At 62.2% G+C, this 19,724-nt stretch overlaps 3 protein-coding genes across 4 annotated transcripts in view; 2 read left to right on the forward strand and 1 right to left on the reverse strand.

Moving 5' to 3' along the window:
• Positions 1-14,305, forward strand: part of SLC38A10 (solute carrier family 38 member 10) — a 30,492-nt gene extending 16,187 nt beyond the window's left edge. Inside the window, 6 exon segments of the mRNA XM_053994548.1 lie at positions 2,158-2,311; positions 8,923-9,093; positions 9,373-9,834; positions 10,365-10,448; positions 11,061-11,240; positions 11,480-14,305. Coding sequence (XP_053850523.1) covers positions 2,158-2,311; positions 8,923-9,093; positions 9,373-9,834; positions 10,365-10,448; positions 11,061-11,240; positions 11,480-12,630 — 2,202 coding nt within the window. The 3' untranslated portion in view covers positions 12,631-14,305.
• On the reverse strand, positions 14,306-14,905 carry NDUFAF8 (NADH:ubiquinone oxidoreductase complex assembly factor 8). Its single transcript, XM_053994587.1, has 3 exons — positions 14,801-14,905; positions 14,599-14,709; positions 14,306-14,506 (listed from the first exon to the last, which is right to left on the reverse strand). Exons 1-3 carry the CDS (start codon positions 14,879-14,881, stop codon positions 14,486-14,488), a joined length of 213 nt encoding a protein of 70 aa, XP_053850562.1. The 5' UTR covers positions 14,882-14,905; the 3' UTR covers positions 14,306-14,485.
• Positions 14,906-15,188: 283 nt separating this feature from the next.
• On the forward strand, positions 15,189-19,140 carry TEPSIN (TEPSIN adaptor related protein complex 4 accessory protein). Of its 2 annotated transcripts, none has more exons than XM_053994575.1 (13): positions 15,189-15,267; positions 15,476-15,548; positions 15,788-15,879; positions 15,978-16,071; positions 16,222-16,289; positions 16,389-16,467; positions 16,578-16,649; positions 16,844-17,044; positions 17,130-17,301; positions 17,556-17,672; positions 17,789-17,867; positions 17,944-18,078; positions 18,342-19,140. In XM_053994575.1, the coding sequence occupies exons 1-13, from the start codon at positions 15,226-15,228 to the stop codon at positions 18,783-18,785; spliced, it is 1,668 nt and encodes a 555-aa protein (XP_053850550.1). In that variant the 5' UTR covers positions 15,189-15,225; the 3' UTR covers positions 18,786-19,140. The 2 variants fall into 2 exon arrangements, with proteins under 2 accessions (XP_053850550.1, XP_053850551.1); XM_053994576.1 differs by having other exon boundaries at positions 17,559-17,672.
• Positions 19,141-19,724: the final 584 nt, after the last annotated feature.

Here is a 19,724-nt window from a genome sequence, read left to right on the forward strand (position 1 = left end):
ATCATCTGCTGGGAGGAAGGAGGGCCGAGGGAGCGCGACCGGCCGAGGAAACGGCCGCGTGAACTTCCTCTCCAGGAGAGGGGCCCTGGCCGTGCTGAGCTGCCCCAGGGCTTTCCACAGCCTCTCACCGTGTCCATGCTCAGAGGGGCTCCTGCAGAAAGGGCTGTGCTCTCGGTGGGATCACTGGGTCTTGGGCAGGTCGTTCCTGTGGGAGCAGAGCTTGGGGATTGGTGGCTCCTCTGCCTGGATTGGTTCCTTGAGCGCCCGAGTCCTTGCAGCCCTCACTCCCGTTCTTCAGTTGCCTTGGTGGTCCCCTGAGCACAAACCGCCTGCTTTTCCATGGCATAAGCATCTCCATGGAATTAAGCCAAATTATGGTCCTCTTCATTCTGGTCTTCATCTGGGGAGGGGGGAGCTGGGTGAGGGCGGCTCAGGGACGGCCCAGCCTGTGGGACTGCCACGTGTGCCCGTACCCGCTGCTCCGGGAGCTCGCAGCTGAACTCCAAATGTGCAACAATCAAAGGGGTTTCAATCCGAGGCATTTGAGCCCCTGGTTCCCCACTAAGATAAGAAACAACAAAAATCCTTTTAAAGCATTTAATGTTTTCAGCCGTTTCCTACAGCTCCCTCCTCTCCCACGTTGCTCCTGGTTCCTGTGGCACCAGAATAGATCCTCTTTGTGGAAACGCTCTTCCTCTCCGCTGTTGTTTCTGGAAGGTGCCAGAACAACCTCCCAGGCACAAAATGCATTTGTGCCGGGGCTGTGGATTGTGGGAGGGGAGGAAGTGGAGCAGCTCGAGCCCAGGGCAGCAGGGCAGGACCTGCTGACTCGGCGTTTGCCCGGCGGGGGGGGGTGGATGGCAGGATATCTGCTCTTTGTGCACCCCGGGCAAGGCAGGCAGCACATTCTGCTCCTGTTTCCTCTGCAGCAGCTCCAAGGCCTGGCCTCTGCTCCCTGGCCACGCTGCCCCTGATCCGGAGCTGCTCCACGTCCCGCCAGCCTTTTCCTTCCGAAGGCGTCGGGCTGTCTGCGGGGTGTGCTGGGAACGGCCCCTCCGGGGTCTCCTGGGCCCGGCTCTGACCACGCTGCTCCCTCTTTCTGGGTGACCTCCCTCAGTGGGTGAGGAAAGCATCGGCCCCTCCTCCCCCTCTGGAAGTGCCAGTGTTTTAATTCCTCCTTCCAATTTCACCTCTCCCCTTGATTTGCAGTTTTCTGGCAGCTCCTCGGTGGTAAAGTGCTCCCTGTGGCCGTTCTTGGTTTTCCCCACACTGAGAAGCATCTTTTTGTTGCGCTTTTTGTGAATTGGGATGTAAATCTGCACCGTGAGGGTTGGGAGTCATGGAGTCATGCAATGGTTTGGGTTGGGAGGGGCCTTAAAGCTCATCCAGTTCCACCTCCTGCCATGGGCAGGGACACCTTCCACTAGACCAGGTTGTCCAAGTGCCATCCAACACTTCCTGTGACTCACGTGGAATTAGATCCTTTTAGATCAATTTGTCATCACGTAACAAGCTGTAAAAATTCCTTTGCTGCTCATCACTTTCTCCTTTTCGAGGTAGAGAAATTCCAAGAGCCCTTCCCTCCACAGGATCCAGATTCCACCCTTCTATTTTTATCCCGTTTGATTCTAGCTTTCTGGGAATCAGGGAGTCATTTCTCAGCAGCTTCTTGAGCCCTGGGACCAGGACCTGTGTGTGGACATGTTATCCTTGCTTTCAAAACCGAGGAATTTTAAGCAGCTCCCTGGATTGGTTGGGGGCTGTAACCAGGCCAGGTTCCTCTGTGCTCAGCCAGACCTGATTTCATGGAGTTCTCATGCTGGGAATACCAGGAAATGAGTCTTTGCAGTAGGACTTGTCTGCCACATGCATTTTCCTATCCCTGGGTCCTGCCCACTCACTTCACTCACTTTTGAGCCTTTCCAAAGCCTTTCCAACAGCTTCCAGCCTCTGAAACAGCTTCCATTCCCATGGCTCTACACCCAAATATGAACCTCAGCCAGGAGGAACTGGTTTTCCTGTTTCTCTCTGACATTTCTCTCCCTAACACTTGTCACTATGCTGAGCTTGGAATTCTGTGGCGGCACGGTGGGAATGCCGTGGGGAGCAGCCCCCTTGGATTTCCTGTGCTCACTGTCCCTCTGGCACTCTGTGCAGATTATCCTGTGGATTGGGCTGGGAATGCTGGTGATCAGCACCTACACCACCCTGTCTGCCACCGAGGACACCCCTGTGAGGACGGAAGCAGTGGGCTTGGAGCACCTGGACAGAGAGGAGAACAGAATTGACCAGGATTCGGTCAAACTTCCAGGTATGTGCTTGCTGGAGTTGGGTTTCCCAGCCCTGTTCCCAGGTCACCTCTTAAAAAGAAGAAGTTTGTTTTTTTTTAAAGTGTGGCGGAAGCAGGGTCATTTCCAGGCAGCTCCATGCATCTTCCCAGCTTCCTGGGGCATTTTCCCAAGAAAAGCTGCACTTCTGTCAGCTGGAAAAGCCGCTGTGACCTCCAGTGGTACACTGTGGGAGTTGTTCCTTTGAGAAGGGAAAGGTGTGGTGCAGGCCTGTCATCCCCTGGAGGGACAGAGCAGGGATCCCTCTTTGGGATGAGCACAGTGCCCACCTGGCCCACGGGACTGTTCTTGCCCTGTGCCAGCCCAAGGACCAGCCATCCATCACCCTCGAAGGCAGGGAAATTTATGGGGACTGCCTCTTTTTTTTGGCGCCGAGGGTATAAATTTGGCCTCGGCTTTTGCTCTGACAAAGCCTGTGATTATGCCTCAGCTTTGTTTACTGGTTCTTGTTATTTATTATTTGTTTGCTGGGGCTGCTGATGGAATTACGGCCGCTCCTCCCTTTCCCAGCTGCTCCGGAGCAAGGCCGTGGCGCGCAGGTGCCGCCTGACCCCGCGCTGCCCCTCGGCCCTGTTCCTTCGCTTCAGTTTTGTTTCCTTCTGCTCTCCTGTGGGTTTTTTTTTATTTTTTTGTTCTTTGGAGGCCTTGAAATATCCTCGCAGAGATTGAGAGCGGAAGGGAGAAAGGGGCTGGCTCTTCTGGAGATTATCCTCCCTCCTGGTTCTTGGCTGGGTTCCTGCCCGGCAGCTTGGAGCGTCTCCCACACCGGTGCTGCTGCTGATAACATTCGCTCTGGGGTTGCTCCGTGGTGGAGTTTACTTGTGGTTTACTCGTGGCTTACTCAAGGCTGCGTGTGCCTTGCCGGGCACGCGGATGCCGGTGAACTCCGAGCAAAAGACGCTCCCAATCCCTTAATGGAGCCCTCAGCAGGGCCTGGAGGAGGGATGCGATTGAATTCTTCCGTCTTGGTTAATTTTGGAGCAGTAATGGCCAAAGAACAGCTGCTCCTTTCAGGAGGAATCGCTAATGACACGTGTTCTGACTGGGAAAATAAAAAATCCCATAAAACACGGTGTCTGCAGGAGTTTGCTGAATCTTCTCCCCTTCTCGGCGTGAGCCGGGGCGGTGGAGCGGGATGCCAGGCTCTGATCATCCGAGCGATCCCGGGGCCCGCCGGCAGCAGCTCTGAGTGCTGCTGGATTAAATAATCCCACCCGGGAGGAAGGCGGGCTTAGTGCTCCCGGGTCATAAACTTCCCCGGGAGGAGCCCTGCGGTTCCAAGGGAAAGCTCAGCTGTCCCCTGAGGTCCCTTTGCCAGTGGGGGCTCCCTCCCCGGGGAGGAGGAAGAGGGGGGGAGATGGAGCCGAGCAGAGAAGGGGGACAAGGACCTGCAGGGTGGACGTGGGGCTGCCCCGGGAGAGCCGCCTCTGCGATTCCTTGGATCTGTGCCTCCCTGTGCCTCTGCAGGATGTCGGCTTGACTAGCAATGAGAGGCGTTAAATGGTGCCCTTCATCCCCCCGCCGCGGCTCCCCCTGGCCCGCCTTGTTTTGCAGAGCAGGAGCTGCCGCCTGGAACGCGCCGCAGCAGCTGCATCCTGTCCTTCCAGGGGCGCAGGATGCGGGCTGGGCCGCCCCCGGCACCTGGGTGCCCTCCGGATGGGCCGGATTCCGCGCCCGCCGCTGCAGCAGGATCCCACGGCTTCTCCCCGGGCAGCGCTGCCGGGAGCTCAGCCCCTTCCCCAGGGCACACGGTGCCTTGTGCCCCTTCCCTGGCTGCAGGGTGCTGCTCCAGGCTCCTTTCCTGGCTGGAGGGTGCTGCTCCCAGCCCTTTTCCTGGCTGGAGGGTTCTTCCAGACCCCCTTCTTCCAGGCACAAGGTGCATCTGTGCCTCTGGGTCAGAGGGTGCTCAGCCCCTTCCCTGGGCACAGGTTTGCTCCGTGCCCTTTCCCATGCTGCCCCATCCAAGGCAAACCGCAGGGCCTTTCCCCAGCGCTGCCTTCCCCGTCTGCCTCCCGCCTGTCAGCGTGTGAGAGGAGTTTTATTGGCCTCTTTGATGTTGTGGAGCCCAGAACTGGAGAGACTTTCATTAAAGCCCTGCCCCGTGGGCCCGGGGATTATGAATATTAGAACATTGGCCTTTTATGTGAACACGTATTGACCAGCGGCCTCGGAATCGTGTTTTTCCTAACGACACCCAAGTGCCCATTACAGCCCCAGCCTGTGGTGCTGGAGGTTTTACTGTCAGCAGCTCTTCGGGAAAGGGATAAAAACCCCTTCCAGCCCCGTCCTGCCGCTCCGCGCCGCGGCTGCGCCTCTGTTAAAAGGTTGCTAAGCTGCCTCTGAAAGCTCAGGAAGGCAATTATCCATTAAAAAAAAAAAAAAAAGAAAAAAAAAAAAGAAAAAAAAAAGCTAATTAGGCAATTTCTCTCCGTATTTAAAGCACCCTCGAGGGTCTCGGGGGGGATTAGGATTTTGTAATATTTTTCAGCTCCTTACTTGATCGTTGCTGCTTCATCTTCTCCCTGCTGTTGTGCAACGTTGGGTAACAAAGCCCTGATCCAGGCTCCTTGTGCAAGAGCCCTTTTCCCGGTGTGCCGGGCCCCGTGCTCCAGCCATCCCCGTGTCCTGGGGCATGGGGTGGGCTCTGTTATTTCAACCGGGGCAAAATTTGGGGTTGTGTTTGGCACGCGGCACCCCTGCACCCTCCACCCCTGCCATCCGTGTGCTTTGCCCCCCAGAAGGAACCTGCCCGAGGCAGGCTGGGTCCCCGCCGGCATTCCCAGCCCCGGAGATGTGTGGAACGTGGCTCCTGCATCCTGCAGGAACAGCTTGGCTCCGCGGCGGCTCTCCCTGGTGCTTTGTGCGAGCGAGCTTTTAATAGTGCCTGTGACACAGAAAAGGAACCAGCAGCCTCTGGTAATTTGGGTTGGTTTTTTACTGCTGGTGCGTCAGGAGACAACTGTGAACTAATTTCAGGGATGCCATTCCATAACCTTGTGAAATCTGGACCCGTTTCGGGGGGAGGGAGGGCTCCTGGAGGCGCAGCTGGGCTGGGGGCTCCCCGGGGAGGGCCTGGCTCCCGGTGCGGGGCTGCTCGGCACATCCGAGGGCAGCGTTTGCCCCCGGCCCTCTGCCCCGCTTGTTGGGCTCCGTTTTCCTTGGCACAGGCTCCTGGATCTTGCTCCATATGGCGCGATGAAGGAATTTCGGCAGATCTGGAGCTGCACTGGCACAAGCAGGTCCTGAACCCCGTGTCCCTGGTCAGCCCTGGGGTGACGCCCTGGAGTGGGAGGTGTGTCCTGGAGGTCCTTGTGCTGTCCCTAAGGCTCCCTCTGGACTGGGGGCGAGCACAGCAGGGCCCATCCCGCTGCCTCTGCCCAGGGCAGGGGCTGTGGAAGCACATTTCAACTCCGGGGCTGTGGAAGCACATTTCAACTCCGGGGCTGCGGAAGCACATTTCGGCTCCGAGAGGCTGGAAAAACGCGTGAGGAGGGATTTAGTGCCTGCCTGGGACCATTGCAACGATCCGAACCAGGAGCAGGGGGAGAAGGGAAGCTTTTAGGTTGCTAATCATGAAATTTTATGGCAGCCTGGAGAGGCTGTTGCCAAACCACAACACACCCAGGCACGCACACACACACAAATCAGCTGCAGGACGCCCCGGCTTCCCCTCATGTGAGCAGAGCTGCTGGAGAGCCTGGGGGTCAGAGCGAACCCTCTCGCTGCTGCCTCACACCCCGGCCTCTCCTTGGGAGCCAAAAAGCTTTTACAGCCTCTCAGACCTTGCCTGTGATGTCCAAGGCCACTCATAAAACACGACGAGGCGCAGCGTTACTGGAGGACGCTCCAAAGGGACCTGGAGGGCAAGAAGACAGGCAGAGCCCCAGCAAAACTCTTCCCTGCGAAGCAGCCGGAGCCCTGGATGGATTTCCAGGCAGCCTGAGAGGTTGTTAATTCACGCCCTGATGATGAACTTAATTTTGTCTCCCGCTGAGCAAATGATGGCTTCGAGGCAGCTTGGCCTTATTGCGGCGTGGAGACTTTTGGGCTTGTGTTTTGTTTGTGTTTTGGGCTTTTCCTGCATTGTTTGCAGAGCGGGGAACGTGCCTCTGCCTGATTTATGATGGAAGCTGCCAGGGACACTCCCGGAGCAGAGCGGGGCCTCCCCCGGCCCCTCGGGCTGCCCTGGGCCCGCGGGGGGTTCACCTGCTGCTCTGGGCAGGGGAACTGCTGCGTTTAACTCCTCCGCTTCCTGCTGGCAAGGAAAGCTTCCCCCCATCTTCCTTCTTATTTCCTCCTCTCTTCCTTTTTATTTCCCCTACTTCCTTCTTATTTCCCCTCCTTCCTTCTTATTTCCTCCTCTCTTCATTTTTATTTCCCCCTCCTTCCTTTTTATTTCCTCCTCTCTTCCTTTTTATTTCCCCCTGAACCTCATGTCGCTGCTCAGCTCATCGCTCCCATCCGCTGTGGGAACAGCCCTGCCTGTGTTGGATCCTCCAGTCCTCTCCGACCGGAGCCATCTCCCGCCTCCATGAACCAATTAACAAGAAAACTTTCCTCCAGTAGAGTAAATAATTTCTTGCACTGGGGCCAGGATTGAGCTGGGAACATCCGCAGCCGTGCCGAGCGCTCCCCTCCCCGGCCTCGGCCTCCCGCTTCCCAGGGCCCCTGGCCAGGGCTGGGCACTGGTTCCTGCAGCCCAGTTCTTCCTGCAAAGGAGGAGTGTCCTGCCCTGACTTGCTGAACCCTGGGAAGTCCCTCAATGGAGAGGGGGACCCTTGGGTACTAGACTCGAATTTCTCAGAAAATCCAAGTCCTTTTCCCCTCCCACCATCGCTCCCGAAGCGAAGGAACGTGGAAAGCCGGCCAGCCCCACACACGTCCCTCCTCTGGGTGTGGAGCTCCGGGCTGGACTCCGGGTTTCTGGAGAGGCTCAAGGTCCTGCTGGCACAGATCCCTCTGGGCCAGGAGTTTGTACTTAATTTTTTGTGAATTTTTGTTGTTCCCCCCCCCGCCTCTCCCCAGCTCAGGCAAGGCCCACGCAGCTGAAGTTGTGGCAATCCCTTCTTTCCCATGAGTTCATCTCGTAATAAATCGCACCAGCCCTGCGGAGGGGGAGGAGAAAATGGAAAGATGTTTATAGAATTAATTCCCCAAAGGAAATCACATGGGGGAGGGCGAAGGGGGAAAGAGTTGGGAATTTTTTTTTTTGTTACAGAAAGATAGATTTTTTTTTTTTTTTAAGAGTTTGTTGGATGGAAAAAAATCTGCAGAACAACTTCACTGCTGGGAAACAATTTGATTTCCTTCTCTGCTGCTCTCCAAAGGAAGAGTTCACTCCCTGTGTGGGTTTCTGCCATGCTGGGGGTGGAAGGGACCCTTCCCATCCCGTGGAATGTGCAAAAGATTCCATGTGGAATATGCTGGTCATAACAGTGCTGAGCACAGAGGCTGGTTTGACTGGGATGTGTCTTCCAAAAACATTCCATCTCTTTGAGGGCAAGGTGGGGGGAAACTCCCCCGTCTCCCTCAGGAGTTTCCCCTAATTAATGCCTGTTTAATCCTCCTCTGAGAGGCATCTGAAGGGCTGTGGGAACACTCGGGCACTAAAAAGCAGGGGAAAAAATCAAAATAAAGGAGGTTTTAAGATGTTTCACAGCAAACAGCAGCAGGGGGGTGGGAGCTGGGCTGGAGCCCAGCTCGGTTCTGGTGTTGGGGGGTTCAGGGCTGGATCACAGCTTTATCTCTTCCAGTGCTGGGGATCCTGGTCTGGATTCCAGCTCGGTCTCTCCCGGAGCTGGGGGTCTGGGGCAGGGAGCTGGGGGGATGCTACCATCTGGTGGTACTGGCTCGCAGCAGCAGCCCGTTCCATCCATGCTCCATCTCCACTCCATCCCGGCTCCATCCATGTTCCATCTCCGCTCCATCCCGGCTCTATCCCAGCTCCATCCCGGCTCCATCCATGTTCCATCTGCGCTCCATCCTGGCTCCATCCCTGCTCCATCCCGGCTCCATCCATGCTCCATCTCCTCTCTATCCCAGTTCCATCCCTGCTCCATCCCTGCTCCATTCTTCCTCCATCCCAGCTCCATCCATGCTTCATCCCTGCTCCATCCCCTCTCCATCCCCTCTCCATCCTGGCTCTATCCCCTCTCCATCCTGGATCCATCCATGCTCCATCCCCTCTCCGTCCTCGCTCCATCCCTGCTCCATCCCCTCTCCATCCTGGATCCATCCATGCTCCATCCCCTCTCCGTCCTCGCTCCATCCCTGCTCCATCCCCTCTCCATCCTGGATCCATCCCTGCTCCATCCCCTCTCCATCCTGGATCCATCCCCGCTCCATCCCCTCTCCATCCTGGATCCATCCCAGCCACGCTTCCCTGCCGGCAGCTCCGTAAAAGCCCACAACAGGGAAAACAACCAAGTAACCCCAGAAGAAAATCTCCCCCAGCCCCACCATGCTAAGGCTGGAGGGAAATCAGCGGCTGGGCTGGGTGGGTGAAGGGGATTGGGACAGACACAGCAATTCCCAGATCCCACACCTCATCCCTGTCCCCATCCTGTGTTTGCAGAGCAGAACCCGGTGGTGGAGGAGCCCGAGGATGACCGTGACAAACCCAAAGTGCCCGAGGAGAAGGAGGAGATGGAGCAGCCACAGATCAAGGTGCCCGTGCAGGTGCCCAAGAGGGAGGAGGAGAGAGGAAAGGTGGAAGAGAAAGTGCAGCTGGACCGTCCTGATCAAGGTAAAGGTGATCCTGGGAAAGGGAGCTGGACTGGGAGCTGGGGGTGTGTGTTGTGGGACTCTGAGACAGAGACCCTGAACTCTTCTCTTTACCCTCCCCTCATCCACCGTGGTGGTAGTGGTGGATTGAAGGTGATTTAGTGTTTGATGCTCTGGAGGCTTGTTGGGACTGTGGCCTCCAGATGAGGGAGAGAAGGCAGGACTGGACAAGGGCAGCATGGAGCTGGGTATACTGGGTGTACTGGGAACCTGCTGCCTCTGACCCTGCCTGTCTCCCCAGGGATTGCCCTGCCCGTGGGGGAGGCTCATCGCCACGAGCCCCCAGTCCCACATGATGAGGTAGTCGTGGACATGGGGCGGGAACGGGAGGAATCCAGAGAGAACAAAGCGGCTCCCGGAGGAGCCAACGACCATCTGCTGCAGGAGCCAGCCAGGCTGAAGCCCCAGAAGGAGGCACTGGGCCCAAAACAAGGGAAGGAAGTGGCTGCCGAGAACCAGCAGCGGGGAGGGACTGGTGGGCCCGTCCCAAATGTGGAGAAGGTCCCAGAGGCAGCGGTGCAGCAGGGGGGAAGGCCGCCCTACAAGGAGCTGGAGCCAGGGGAAGCCAAACTGGAAGCCAAGGCACCGGCGGCCGTGCTGGATGGTGACACTGCCGAGGCTGCTGAGCGGGACAAGTCACAGCTCCAGCTCCCCAGGAAAGCAGAGGAGGCTGCAAAGTCCGTGGAGAAGGAAGCAGACCCTGGTAAGCTCCTTTCAGAGCAGCTCAACTGAGCAAGCTCTTCTGGGCCTGTAATGCCCCTCGAGGCGGGACAGTTTGGTCATTCCCATCCTCATCCTGGTGCTTCCTTTTAACTCCACGAGTGGAGCACGTGAGTGAGCACAGCCCCTCCGGCAGCTGCTGCGGGAAGGGAGGAATCTGGTGGCTTTGACAGCTACTGCAAGAGCTGTCAAACAGTTGTTCGCCACCCGCCAAAATGTCAGGTGCCGTGCTGTTCCTGCACGGCTCCCAAATCACCGGGGACACGGAGCCGGGAGATCTTGACAGGGAACACATTGCCAAGTGCCCGTCTAAAAGCCAGTTAGAGCTGTTCTTGCATGTTAATTGGCCGAGGTAGTTAGTGCTGGCTCGCTGCCACCAGGCATGGGATTGTTAAATATTGGGTTTATTACTTCCCTCGCAGCCCTCGGGTTGGATACAAACGGTGCCGGGACGACGTGGAGGCGTTTTAGGGAACATCTGCACTCACAGCAAAGCTCTGTCGTCCTTTGCAGGTGAAAAGCAGGAGCTGCCCCTCCCGGAGAAAGCAGAACTGCTGGAGAACCGGAACACTGAGGAGAAACAGGAGAAGGCAGGGGGTGAGTGTGTGTCCCCGGGGCGTGTGGGGATGGAGCCGGTTCTCCCTGGATCCCTCTCTGTGAGAGGACGGTGTCTTGAGGCCACGGCCCCTGCAGAGCATCAGGTGGTGCCTGTCCCATCTCTGGCACACCTGGCAGGGCCACTTGGGGACCTGAGCCATGCTGGCACCCGGGCCTGGCTGCTCCCCGGTGTCAGAGCCCTGGGAAGAGGGAGACAGGAGTGAAACTGCTCCAGCAGCACGGCAGGAGGGCGTGGGCAGGGCACACAGAGACACCTGAACACATCACAGGGGAAGCTCCTTCCCCTCAAGGCCCCGGCTGCTCTGTCCCTGGGGCATCAGAGCTGGAGCTGCAAAGCCCTTCCCCAGGCTGAGCTCCTCCCTCCAACCTCTGCCTGGCAAGGGAGGGTCAGAGCCTGAGCTTGGGCTTGTGTGCAGGTCCCTTGCTCTCATCCCATCCTCTTCCAGCTTCCTTCTCTCTCTCCTGGCAGGGTTTGTGGAGTTGGATCTTCCTGCCAAGGAGAGCCCTTGCAGCCCATCCAGAGCTGACATGATTTCTGAGGGCTTTGGGTCACAGGGGTTTTATTTCCTCTGTCTTTTTCCCCTTTTCCAGAAGCAGGGCCAGCAAAACTGCTGGACCACAACGTGCTGCTGCAGGTGATCAAGGAGCAGCAGGTGCAGCACAAGCAGCTCCTGGACCAGCAGGCAAAGCTGCTGGCAGTGATCGAGGAGCAGCACAAGGAGATCCACCAGCAGCGGCAGGAGGAGGGGGCAGAGGAGAAGCCAAAGCCAGGTAAGGACGTGGCCAGGGAGCAGGACCCCTCCAGGCTCAGAGCAGCTCTAAAATCAAACTGGGAGCGATCTGAGCTCCTTTGGCACGTGGCAAAGTCCACTTGCACAGCCATTTCTGTGGGGATAACCCACAGCTCTGCTCTTCCTCCCGTGCGGCCTCGTCTCGTGTCCCACACAATGTGGTGGCAGGGGAAGGGAATGTCCTGATGAAACCTTTTCCATGTGGGTTTTGTCCTGCAGCAGAAGCGCAGCCGGAGCCTGCCGTGCCCCTCTCCAGGAGCAGGGAGGACGAGGGCCTCGGAGCCAAGGGAGACACGGCCGGGAAGGCGCTGAGCAAGGAGCAGCTGGGGCAGCGCCCGGGCCAGCAGCCCCCCGATTCCACCAAGCAGCACAGGGACATCGTGGGGAAGCTGGAAGAGGCTGGGCAGAGGCGTGACATTCCTGTGGCTGCTCCCAAGGAGTGGAAGGTGCCGCTGCAAGAGAATGACAGAGCTGTTAAGAATCCCGTGGAGAACCGGGATCCCCTCCATGGGGATGCCCAGCGTGTTCCAGCAGCCAGAAACCACCTGGAGAAAAAGGCCTTGGCGGAGGATTTGGGAGGAGAACGTGAAGCCAAAGCTGGAAGAGATGTCCACCAGAAGAAGAATTTCCTGAAAGCCGTGGAAGCAGCTACAGCTCCCATCCAAAGAGAACAGCCGGGGGCTGCCAAAGTTCAGGCAGTAGCAGGAAAGAGTTTTGAAAGAGACTCAGGAACAGACCTTAAAGCCAAAACTCTGAGTCAGGTGGAGCCCAAGGACCTGGCAGCGGTGCCGGACTCTTCCAGTAACAGGAATGTGGCAGTGAGGGAGCAGCACCCCCGGGAGAAGGAGTGGCAGAGAGGGGCGCAGGCCGAGGGAGCGGGCGGGCGGCAGCGGGACCCGCCTGGCCTGGGGCACAGGAAGGAGGAGGATCCCCGGGAAGAGCCGGGGGGCCGGCAGGGCCACGGGGGTGGGGGTCCCTCCAACGGGGCCGAGAGGAAAGCCGGCCCTCAGGATGCTCCAGCAGGGAAGCCTGAGAACGGAGCGGCCGCCCCCAGGGATGCGCAGCAGCCGGAGCGCGACGTCAAACCCAACCGGGAGCTGAAGCTGCAGGGGGGGCTGGACCTGCGGCGCAGGAGACGGGACCTGCTGCCCCCCGACCAGGAGGAGGACGGGGAGGAGGAGGACGGGGAGGAGGAGGCGGCTGCAGCAGGAGCCGGGGGGGTCCTGATCGGCCTGAACCCCCTTCCCGATGTGAAGGTGAACGACCTGCGGAGCGCGCTGGAGACGCGGCTGAGCGGGGTGGCCGAGGGCGCGCAGCACCTGGGGCGCAGCCGCCACATCCAGCAGGTGACACAGGACAGGAGCCCGTGACGGGGCTGCGGCCGTGCTCCGCAGGGAAGGCTCGGCCTCACCGGGCGTGGAGAGATCCAAGCCACTCTGCTGGACGCGGTGCTCGGGTCCACAGGATCTCCTTGGATCCCTGAGCGCCACCCTGGGGGCTTCCAGCAGCGCCCCCAGCGTGTGCCGGCGGGTGGCCAAGGAGATGGTGGCACTGGGAGTGACATTCCTGCTGTCCCCTGCCTTCCAGAGCTGCCATCCACCTCGGCTCCCTGCCAGGCCGCTGCTCCAAGGACCTTTTCCAGCATCTCATTCACATCAAATTGCCTTCTCCAACCATCTCCCAACTCCTCTCAGAACCAGGAAGGGGCTGTGCCGAGGGGACCTGGGATCCACACCTCGGGAAGGGCTTTACCCCAGAGAAGCCGTGAGCTGAGGACCAGCAGAGCCAGTGCTCCAGTGCTGGGTTGGGAGCAGAGCCTCATTTGTTTGGGACACAGTGGTGGTTCAGGAACCTCATTTAGTAGAAACGCTGCCTTAACCGGGCACAACTCCTGTTGTGCTGCCTCTCTCCCAGGGATGGGATTCCTTGGCCACTCACTGGGATCACACGGAGCTCTGCCCCCTCCACCCTCCCTGGGTGCTCCTCTCTGTGCTCCCCAGCTCCACTTCCCCTCTCAAAAGTGCATTAAGAGGCTCAACTTCCCCCCAGCCCTTCCCAACCCAGCTTGATTCCTCTGCTGGAGGTGGGAGAAAGCACAGCAGAGCCAGGTGGAGCCAGGGGCTCCACCTACCTCTTCCTGTGCTCCGTGTGCTCTTCCCAGCCTGCCCCAGCCCTGTTCTGCATCCAGACAGGTCCCTGCTCCACCTCTGGGAATTTGGTGAGTGAGGAAGGGAAGAGCTTCCCCAAGAGCTCTGTGTTGTTTCAGGCTCCCACTGATTCATCCCTTGGGGTTTTTTTTGGGGGGGTTTTGTGTTTTTACATCCAGACCTGCGAATGTACGGAATTCGATCCCAAAGTTCTCCCTAGACCGGCTGAGAATTCCCAGCCTGGAGCCCTCAGACCTCATCACTGTGGTGGGTTTTATATTCCCGACCTCCAAAAGTCTTTGGTGACCTCGAGTCTGTGTCCAGTGGGACCCTGCAGAGCTGGGACGGGGTGGGACTGTCCCTGCCTGGTGCTCCCGGGGTGTCACAACCCAGAGCGACAGGGAAGCAACCTCGGGAGTCCTTTGGGAAGACCCCCCCGCGGAACACTGTGGCCTTAAACCCCCCTGAACCCAACGAGCTTCTCCATTAACGCTGTCGTCAAGCACAAGCACGGCGCCCCGGAGCCGCGGAGAGGCAGGGACGGGCTCTGGAGCGCGGCTCCAGGGCTGCCCCGGGGACGGGGATCCGGGCTGTGGCACCAAGCAGCCTTCCCGAGGCGCCAGGGAGCCGGGTGGGCTCCTTCGTGCCCCGTGCCGCCGGCTCCGGCCCCTGTTGTTGTTCTCTGTGTGAACGGAAGGGACCAAAGATGCTCCTGGCATTCCTGCTCCTGGCATTCCTGCTCCTGGCAATGGCCCGGGCACCCCGAGCTGGGCTGGAAGCTGGCGGGAGCTGCCTTGTCCCGCCGGGAACGGCTCCCCCCGGGGGCGGGTGGAACGCTGGCACGGAGAGCCCGGAGCGCGGGCGGAGCCCATCAATAAAATAAGCTGAAGCATTCTGATCTGGATTCTTGTTTTAATAAATAAAAATACATCTGTGACCTTCACGGGGCCGCACCTCCTCCAGGCCGGGGAGCGGGTGGGCAGCTCCGGGACCGGTGGGGTTCCGTCATTTGAGGACAAACCGGCGGCCCGAGGGTTTTGCTCCCCACGAGCGTCTCCAGGCGGGGGCGGCTCCGGGGTCACTTCGGCGTCGCCTTTGCCTGCAAAGAGCCGCGGTCAGGACGGGCCGAGGCCGCTTCCCTCCGCCAGCACCGCGACCGGATCTGGCACGGGGACCGGGACAGCGCCGTACCGCCCGGGCGAAGCACTCCCGCAGCGCCTGGAACTCCCGCAGGCACGCGTCCCGCCGCAGCTCCGCCGGCCCCGCCGCCGCCGCCGCCACGCACCGCCCGTAGGCCGCGGCCTGCGGGAATCACACGGGACGGGAGCGGGGGCCGCCGGGACCCGCCCCGGCCCCGCAGCCGCCCCCCGGTGCCTCCCCCCCCGGGCCCCACCTGGTCCCCGCAGGCCGCCAGCGCCGCCGGGAAGCGCCGCAGCCGCGCCCGCGCCCGCAGCCACGCTCCGCGCCCCGACATCGCCTCACCGCACGGGCGCCGCCATGCCCGGGCGGCCGCGATTGGCTGCGCGCCCCGCTCGTCACACGCCCGCGCGCTCCTATTGGGCGGCACCACGCCAAACCACGCCCCTTCTGATTGGTTATTCAGCGCGGGCGGCTCTGATTGGTGGAAGTGCCGGTTGTTTACTTCCCGCCTCTTTCAGGCGTCAACTTCATGGGGCGCTTCCGCCTGGAGTCCCGCCCTCTCTCTCCGATGATTGGTTAAGCAGGAGAGCTTTGCCCTCTCATTGGTGAAAAACAACTTCCGGGGGGCGGTTCCCTGACGCCGCCGGGGGACCGGGCAGGGCCGGTGCCGGCAGTGTCATGGCGGCGCCGCTGCGGGACCGGCTGAGTTTCCTGAGCCGGGTACGGACCGGGGCTTTTGGGGGGGTGGGCTGCCGGGGCGTGACGTCACTGCTTACCCGCGACGTCATCGCTGCACCCCGCACTCGCTTCTGCAGCGGCCTCGCACAGCCCTGGCCGGGCCGGGCCTGCCCTGGAGCCCCGGTCCGGTCCCCAGCACCGGGGTCCGGGGCGGGTCCGCTCCCTCTCACGCCGCCCCCTCCTCCTCCAGCTGCCGGTGTTGCTGCGGGGCACGGCCGACGACGACACCCCGTGCCCCGGGTACCTCTTCGAGGAGATCGCCAGTATCCTTCAGGGAGCCGGGGGGGCACGGGGCAGGGGGTGCCCCGGGACAGGGTGGGATCCCCGGGGCTGCTCCAGGCCGTGGTGGGCTCGGGAGGCCTGCGGGGCTGGCTGGGGGCAGCCGTGGGACTGTGGGCCCTGGCTGGGACCCTGTGGAGGGGCCGAATTCCTGGCACGGGGGGGCTGCTGCTGCCCTCCGATCCCGGCTGGATCCCGGCTGGATTCCCTAACCCGTCCCTAGAGATCTCCCACGAGTCCCCCGGGAGCAGCCAGTGCCTGCTGGAGCATCTCCTCACACGGCTGCAGAGCAGCTCCTGCCACGTCAAGTTGAAGGTGGGAGCACTGGGGGGGGTGATGGGATGGAACCTCCCCCCCCCCCCCCCCGTGCTCCAGGGAGGGCAGCTGTGACTTGTCCTTGTCCCCCGAGCCAGGTGCTGAAGATCCTGCTGCACACCTGCTCTCAGGGCTCCCCCCAGTTTGTCCTGCAGCTGAAGAGGAACGCCAGCTTCATCCGGGAGGCCGCGGGTAACGGCCTGGGGGGGGGCACGGCAGAGCGGCAGCAGCCCCATGGGGGGCTGGAGACCCCAGAAGGGCTCCTGCTGCCGGGGCTGTGCCAGGAGCAGGGTCCTACCCCGCCTGGGAGCATCCCCCACCCTCCCCTCTGTGTGTCTGCAGTGTTCTCCGGGCCCCCAGACCCCCTCCACGGCAACAGCTTGAACCAGAAGGTGCGGGCGGCCGCACAGGTGGGTGCTGGAGGGACAGGGCAGCCCCCAGCCCCCTGCTCTGGGGACCCTGGGGTTCCCAGCACTGCCAGCGCTCCTCTCTGTGTCTCAATCCCACAGGACCTGGCCAGCGTTCTGTTCTCGGATGCGCCGCTGCCGCAGCCCCTGGCGCTGCCCGCCCGGCCCCCGGCCCCCGCCGGTGAGCGCAGCCCCCCGGGCCGGGCCCTCGCCCAGGGGGGCAGGGACACAGCAGGAAAGGGGAGCCCTGAGTGCCTGTGCCCCCCCCTGACATTCCCTGTGCCTCCCCAGGGATGGGCTCCAGCCCCAGCCCCTGTGGCTCCCTGCAGGGATTCGGCTTCAGCAGTGACAGGAGCGGCTCCGGTGAGTCCTGGCCGGGCCCTCACCGGGTCCTTTCCTGCTGGGAGCCGGGGCAGGGCCACGGGGGTCGCTCTGTGCCTCGTCCTCTGAGCTCCCAGCGTTCCCTCACCCCCCCTTTCCCAGCCTGGAGCTCGGTGTTGGGGTGATCCCATGGGGCCGGGCTCCCGGGCTTCTCCCAACATCCGCGCCTCTGGCAGCTTCCCCGGGAGAGGCCCTGCTGAGCAGCCTCCAGCGGGCGGCCGAGGCCGTGGCCCAGGCCGTGCTCCCGGCGCCGGGGGGGCCCCGGCGGCTCCGTGGGGACCTCCCCGAGGACACCTACGAGCCCGTCCGAGCTCCGTCCCCGGCCGGCAGCCCGGCCGTGCCGCCCCCGACCCCTCCGGCGCCGCGCGCGTCCCGAGGTGGGTCCTGCCGGGGCAATTTGGGGGGTCCCCGCCCCGTCCTGGGGGATGTGGGGACCCCATCTCAGCAGCGCTGTCCCTGCAGTGAGCCACCAGGCGGGGCTGGCCGGGGGCGGCTGGGAGGAGGCAGACAGCGGGCACAGCTCCCGGGAATCCTCGCAGGGCAACGAGCGGAGCCGCGCCTCCGACTCGGGCAGCAAATCCGGCAGCGACAGCCGCTCCGGGGCCAGCCGGGAGCTGAGCCACGGCACCGACAGGTGAGAGGGGCCCGGGGGGCTCCCCTGCCCCGGGACTGTCCCGGGTGCATCCCCAGGAGCGCTGCCCTCATTTTCCACACCCGTGATCCAGAGTGCCCCGGCACTGCTGGCTGTGTTCCGCCCGGCGCCTTCGTCCTGCCAGCCGTGGGTGGGCAGAGCTGCTCAGGGTGGGGGGTCCCTGTGTGCCAGGGGGTGTGCAGGGACCCCGGGAGGAGCAAGCAGCTGGCTCCTGTCCCCATGAGCTGTGTCCCCAGCAGGGTGGACGCTGACAGCCCGGGCGACTGCCGGAGGGAGCTGAGCCTGGTGTCGGGACTGACACGCGGGGCCAGGGTCTTCCTCACCAGGGAGGAAGCTCAGCACTTCCTCAAGGAGTAAGTGGCAGAGCGAGGTGCTCCCGGGGCAACCTGAGCCCTTCCCTGGCTGCCTGGGCCTGGACTCTGGGGATGGGAAGGCGCTGCAGGTGACTGTGACCCCCGTCCCTGCGCAGGTGTGGGCTCCTGAACTGTGAGGTGGTGCTGGAGCTGCTGGGCCGGGCGCTGGAGGATCCCAGTGACAGCGTGCGCATGGTGAGCACAGGGGGCTCCCCTGGGAGGGCTGGGGGGTGTCTGGGGGCCTGCCAGGCTCAGCTCCCCTTTCCCACAGAGGTCCATGTGTGCCATCTCTGCCCTTGGCTGCTCCGACCTGCTCTCCCCAGAGCAGATCTTTGCCGTGACCCGGCAGCGCCTGCAGCACCTCAGCCAAGGCAGCCCTGGGCCTGTGGCCAACCGAGCAACAAAGGTGACCCTGGGGACGTCCCTGTGCCCGGTCCCTCGGGTAGGGGCTCCTGGCACAGGTTTGACAGCCCTTGGGGACACACAGCCCTTGGGAATGGCTCTGTGTATGTCCCAGAGGGGTGGTTTGGCTGCCTTCCCCGGGGCGGGGTGATGCTCCCTCCGAGCCCTGGGAGGGGACGTTGGGGACAGTCCCTGTGCCTGGGCAAAGGTGCCAGGGCCAAGCCCCTTTGCCGATGCCGCTCTCACTGTGCCCACCCCCTGTCCCAGATGCTGCGGCAGTTCGAGGCCCTGTGCCGGGCCCAGCCCTCCCCGAAGGCCCTGCGCCCACCCTCGGCCCCCTCGGCGGGCTCGGCCGGGGACCTGCTCATGGACATCCCAGCCGTGGCCAGCCAGAGCTTCCTGACCCCCCTGAGCCCGGCGCCGGCCCCCGCAGCCCCCGCTGAGGAGCCGGGGGTGGCATCGGAGACCCCCGGGCAGCCCGGGGCAGCGGTGCCGGCCTGTCCCTGCCAGCAGGACGGGGGGAGCAGGCTGGCAGGGGACACGGCGGCCCCCGGCCTGGCGCTGTTCGCCGGCATGGAGCTGGTGGCCCGGCCCGGCGCGGTGCTCCGGCCGCGCTCGCCGCCCGTGGAGCCGCCGGCCCGGCCCCAGGACGGGGGGACGGACACGGAGGGCGCCCTGCAGCCGTCGGCCTTCGCCTTCCTCAACATGTAGCTGCTGTCGGGCCCCGGGGGCTGCGGGGGCTCTGCCCCCCTCCCTGCGGGGCCTGCGCTCTCCTGGTGCCTCGGGGGACACGGTCTGAAGTGGCCACAAGGGCCAGGGCTTCCAGCAGGTGACAGTGGCAAGTCCGTGGTGGTCCAGGGCAGGCAGAGGGACACGACCCCTTGCTCCTCTGAGCTGGACAGGGGTGTGGGAGCCGCTGGGACTGAGCTGGGGCTGCTTTGGGGACCCCAGCATGGCCATGGGTGCTCGTGGGTGGCCCCTAGCTGCAGGCTGGGCTCTGTGGGGGTGGGTGGGAGCAGGCGCCGTCCCCATGGGGCCGGGACCCACCAATAAACCCCCACTCGGGTCTGGCAACGTGTGACTTCTTCCTGCGCCGCTGACGGAGCCTGGCCCGTGGCTCCTCCTGGCCCGCAGCCCCATATTTTCCTATAGCCCCATGGCCCCCCCAAACAGCCCCACAGCTTCGCCCCTGCCGCACTGCTCTCCTCCATGCTACAGCCCCCCTAATAGCCCCATGGTTCCCCCCCTTCCTCAGAGCTCACCCCCTGCCCCAGAACCCCCTGATAGCTCCCACTTTTTCCCATGCCCCCCAATAATCCCATGTGCCCCCCCTGCCCCATAGACAGCTCCCACTTTTTCCCATGCCCCCCCAATAATCCCCAGCCCGCCCCCCCCCCACAGAGCTATGACTCCCCACTTTCCTCACGGCTCCCCTCAGTCATAGCTCCCCAGTAGCCCCAGTCCCCTTCTCAGGTCCCCAAAATTCCCATTTTCCCCCCAAAACCCCCATGGGGACCCTGCCCACGTGGGCCAGGCCACGCCCCTTTCCCCGCCCACAAAGCCGCGCCCATCTCAGTACTCTCGTCCCATTGGTTCGCTCCTATTAAGTCATGCCCCCGGCGCGGCCACGCCTTCCTCTTCCATCCCTCC

The sequence above is a fragment of the Vidua macroura genome, chromosome 19 (genome assembly GCF_024509145.1).
Source record: "Vidua macroura isolate BioBank_ID:100142 chromosome 19, ASM2450914v1, whole genome shotgun sequence".
Lineage (NCBI taxonomy): Eukaryota > Metazoa > Chordata > Aves > Passeriformes > Viduidae > Vidua > Vidua macroura.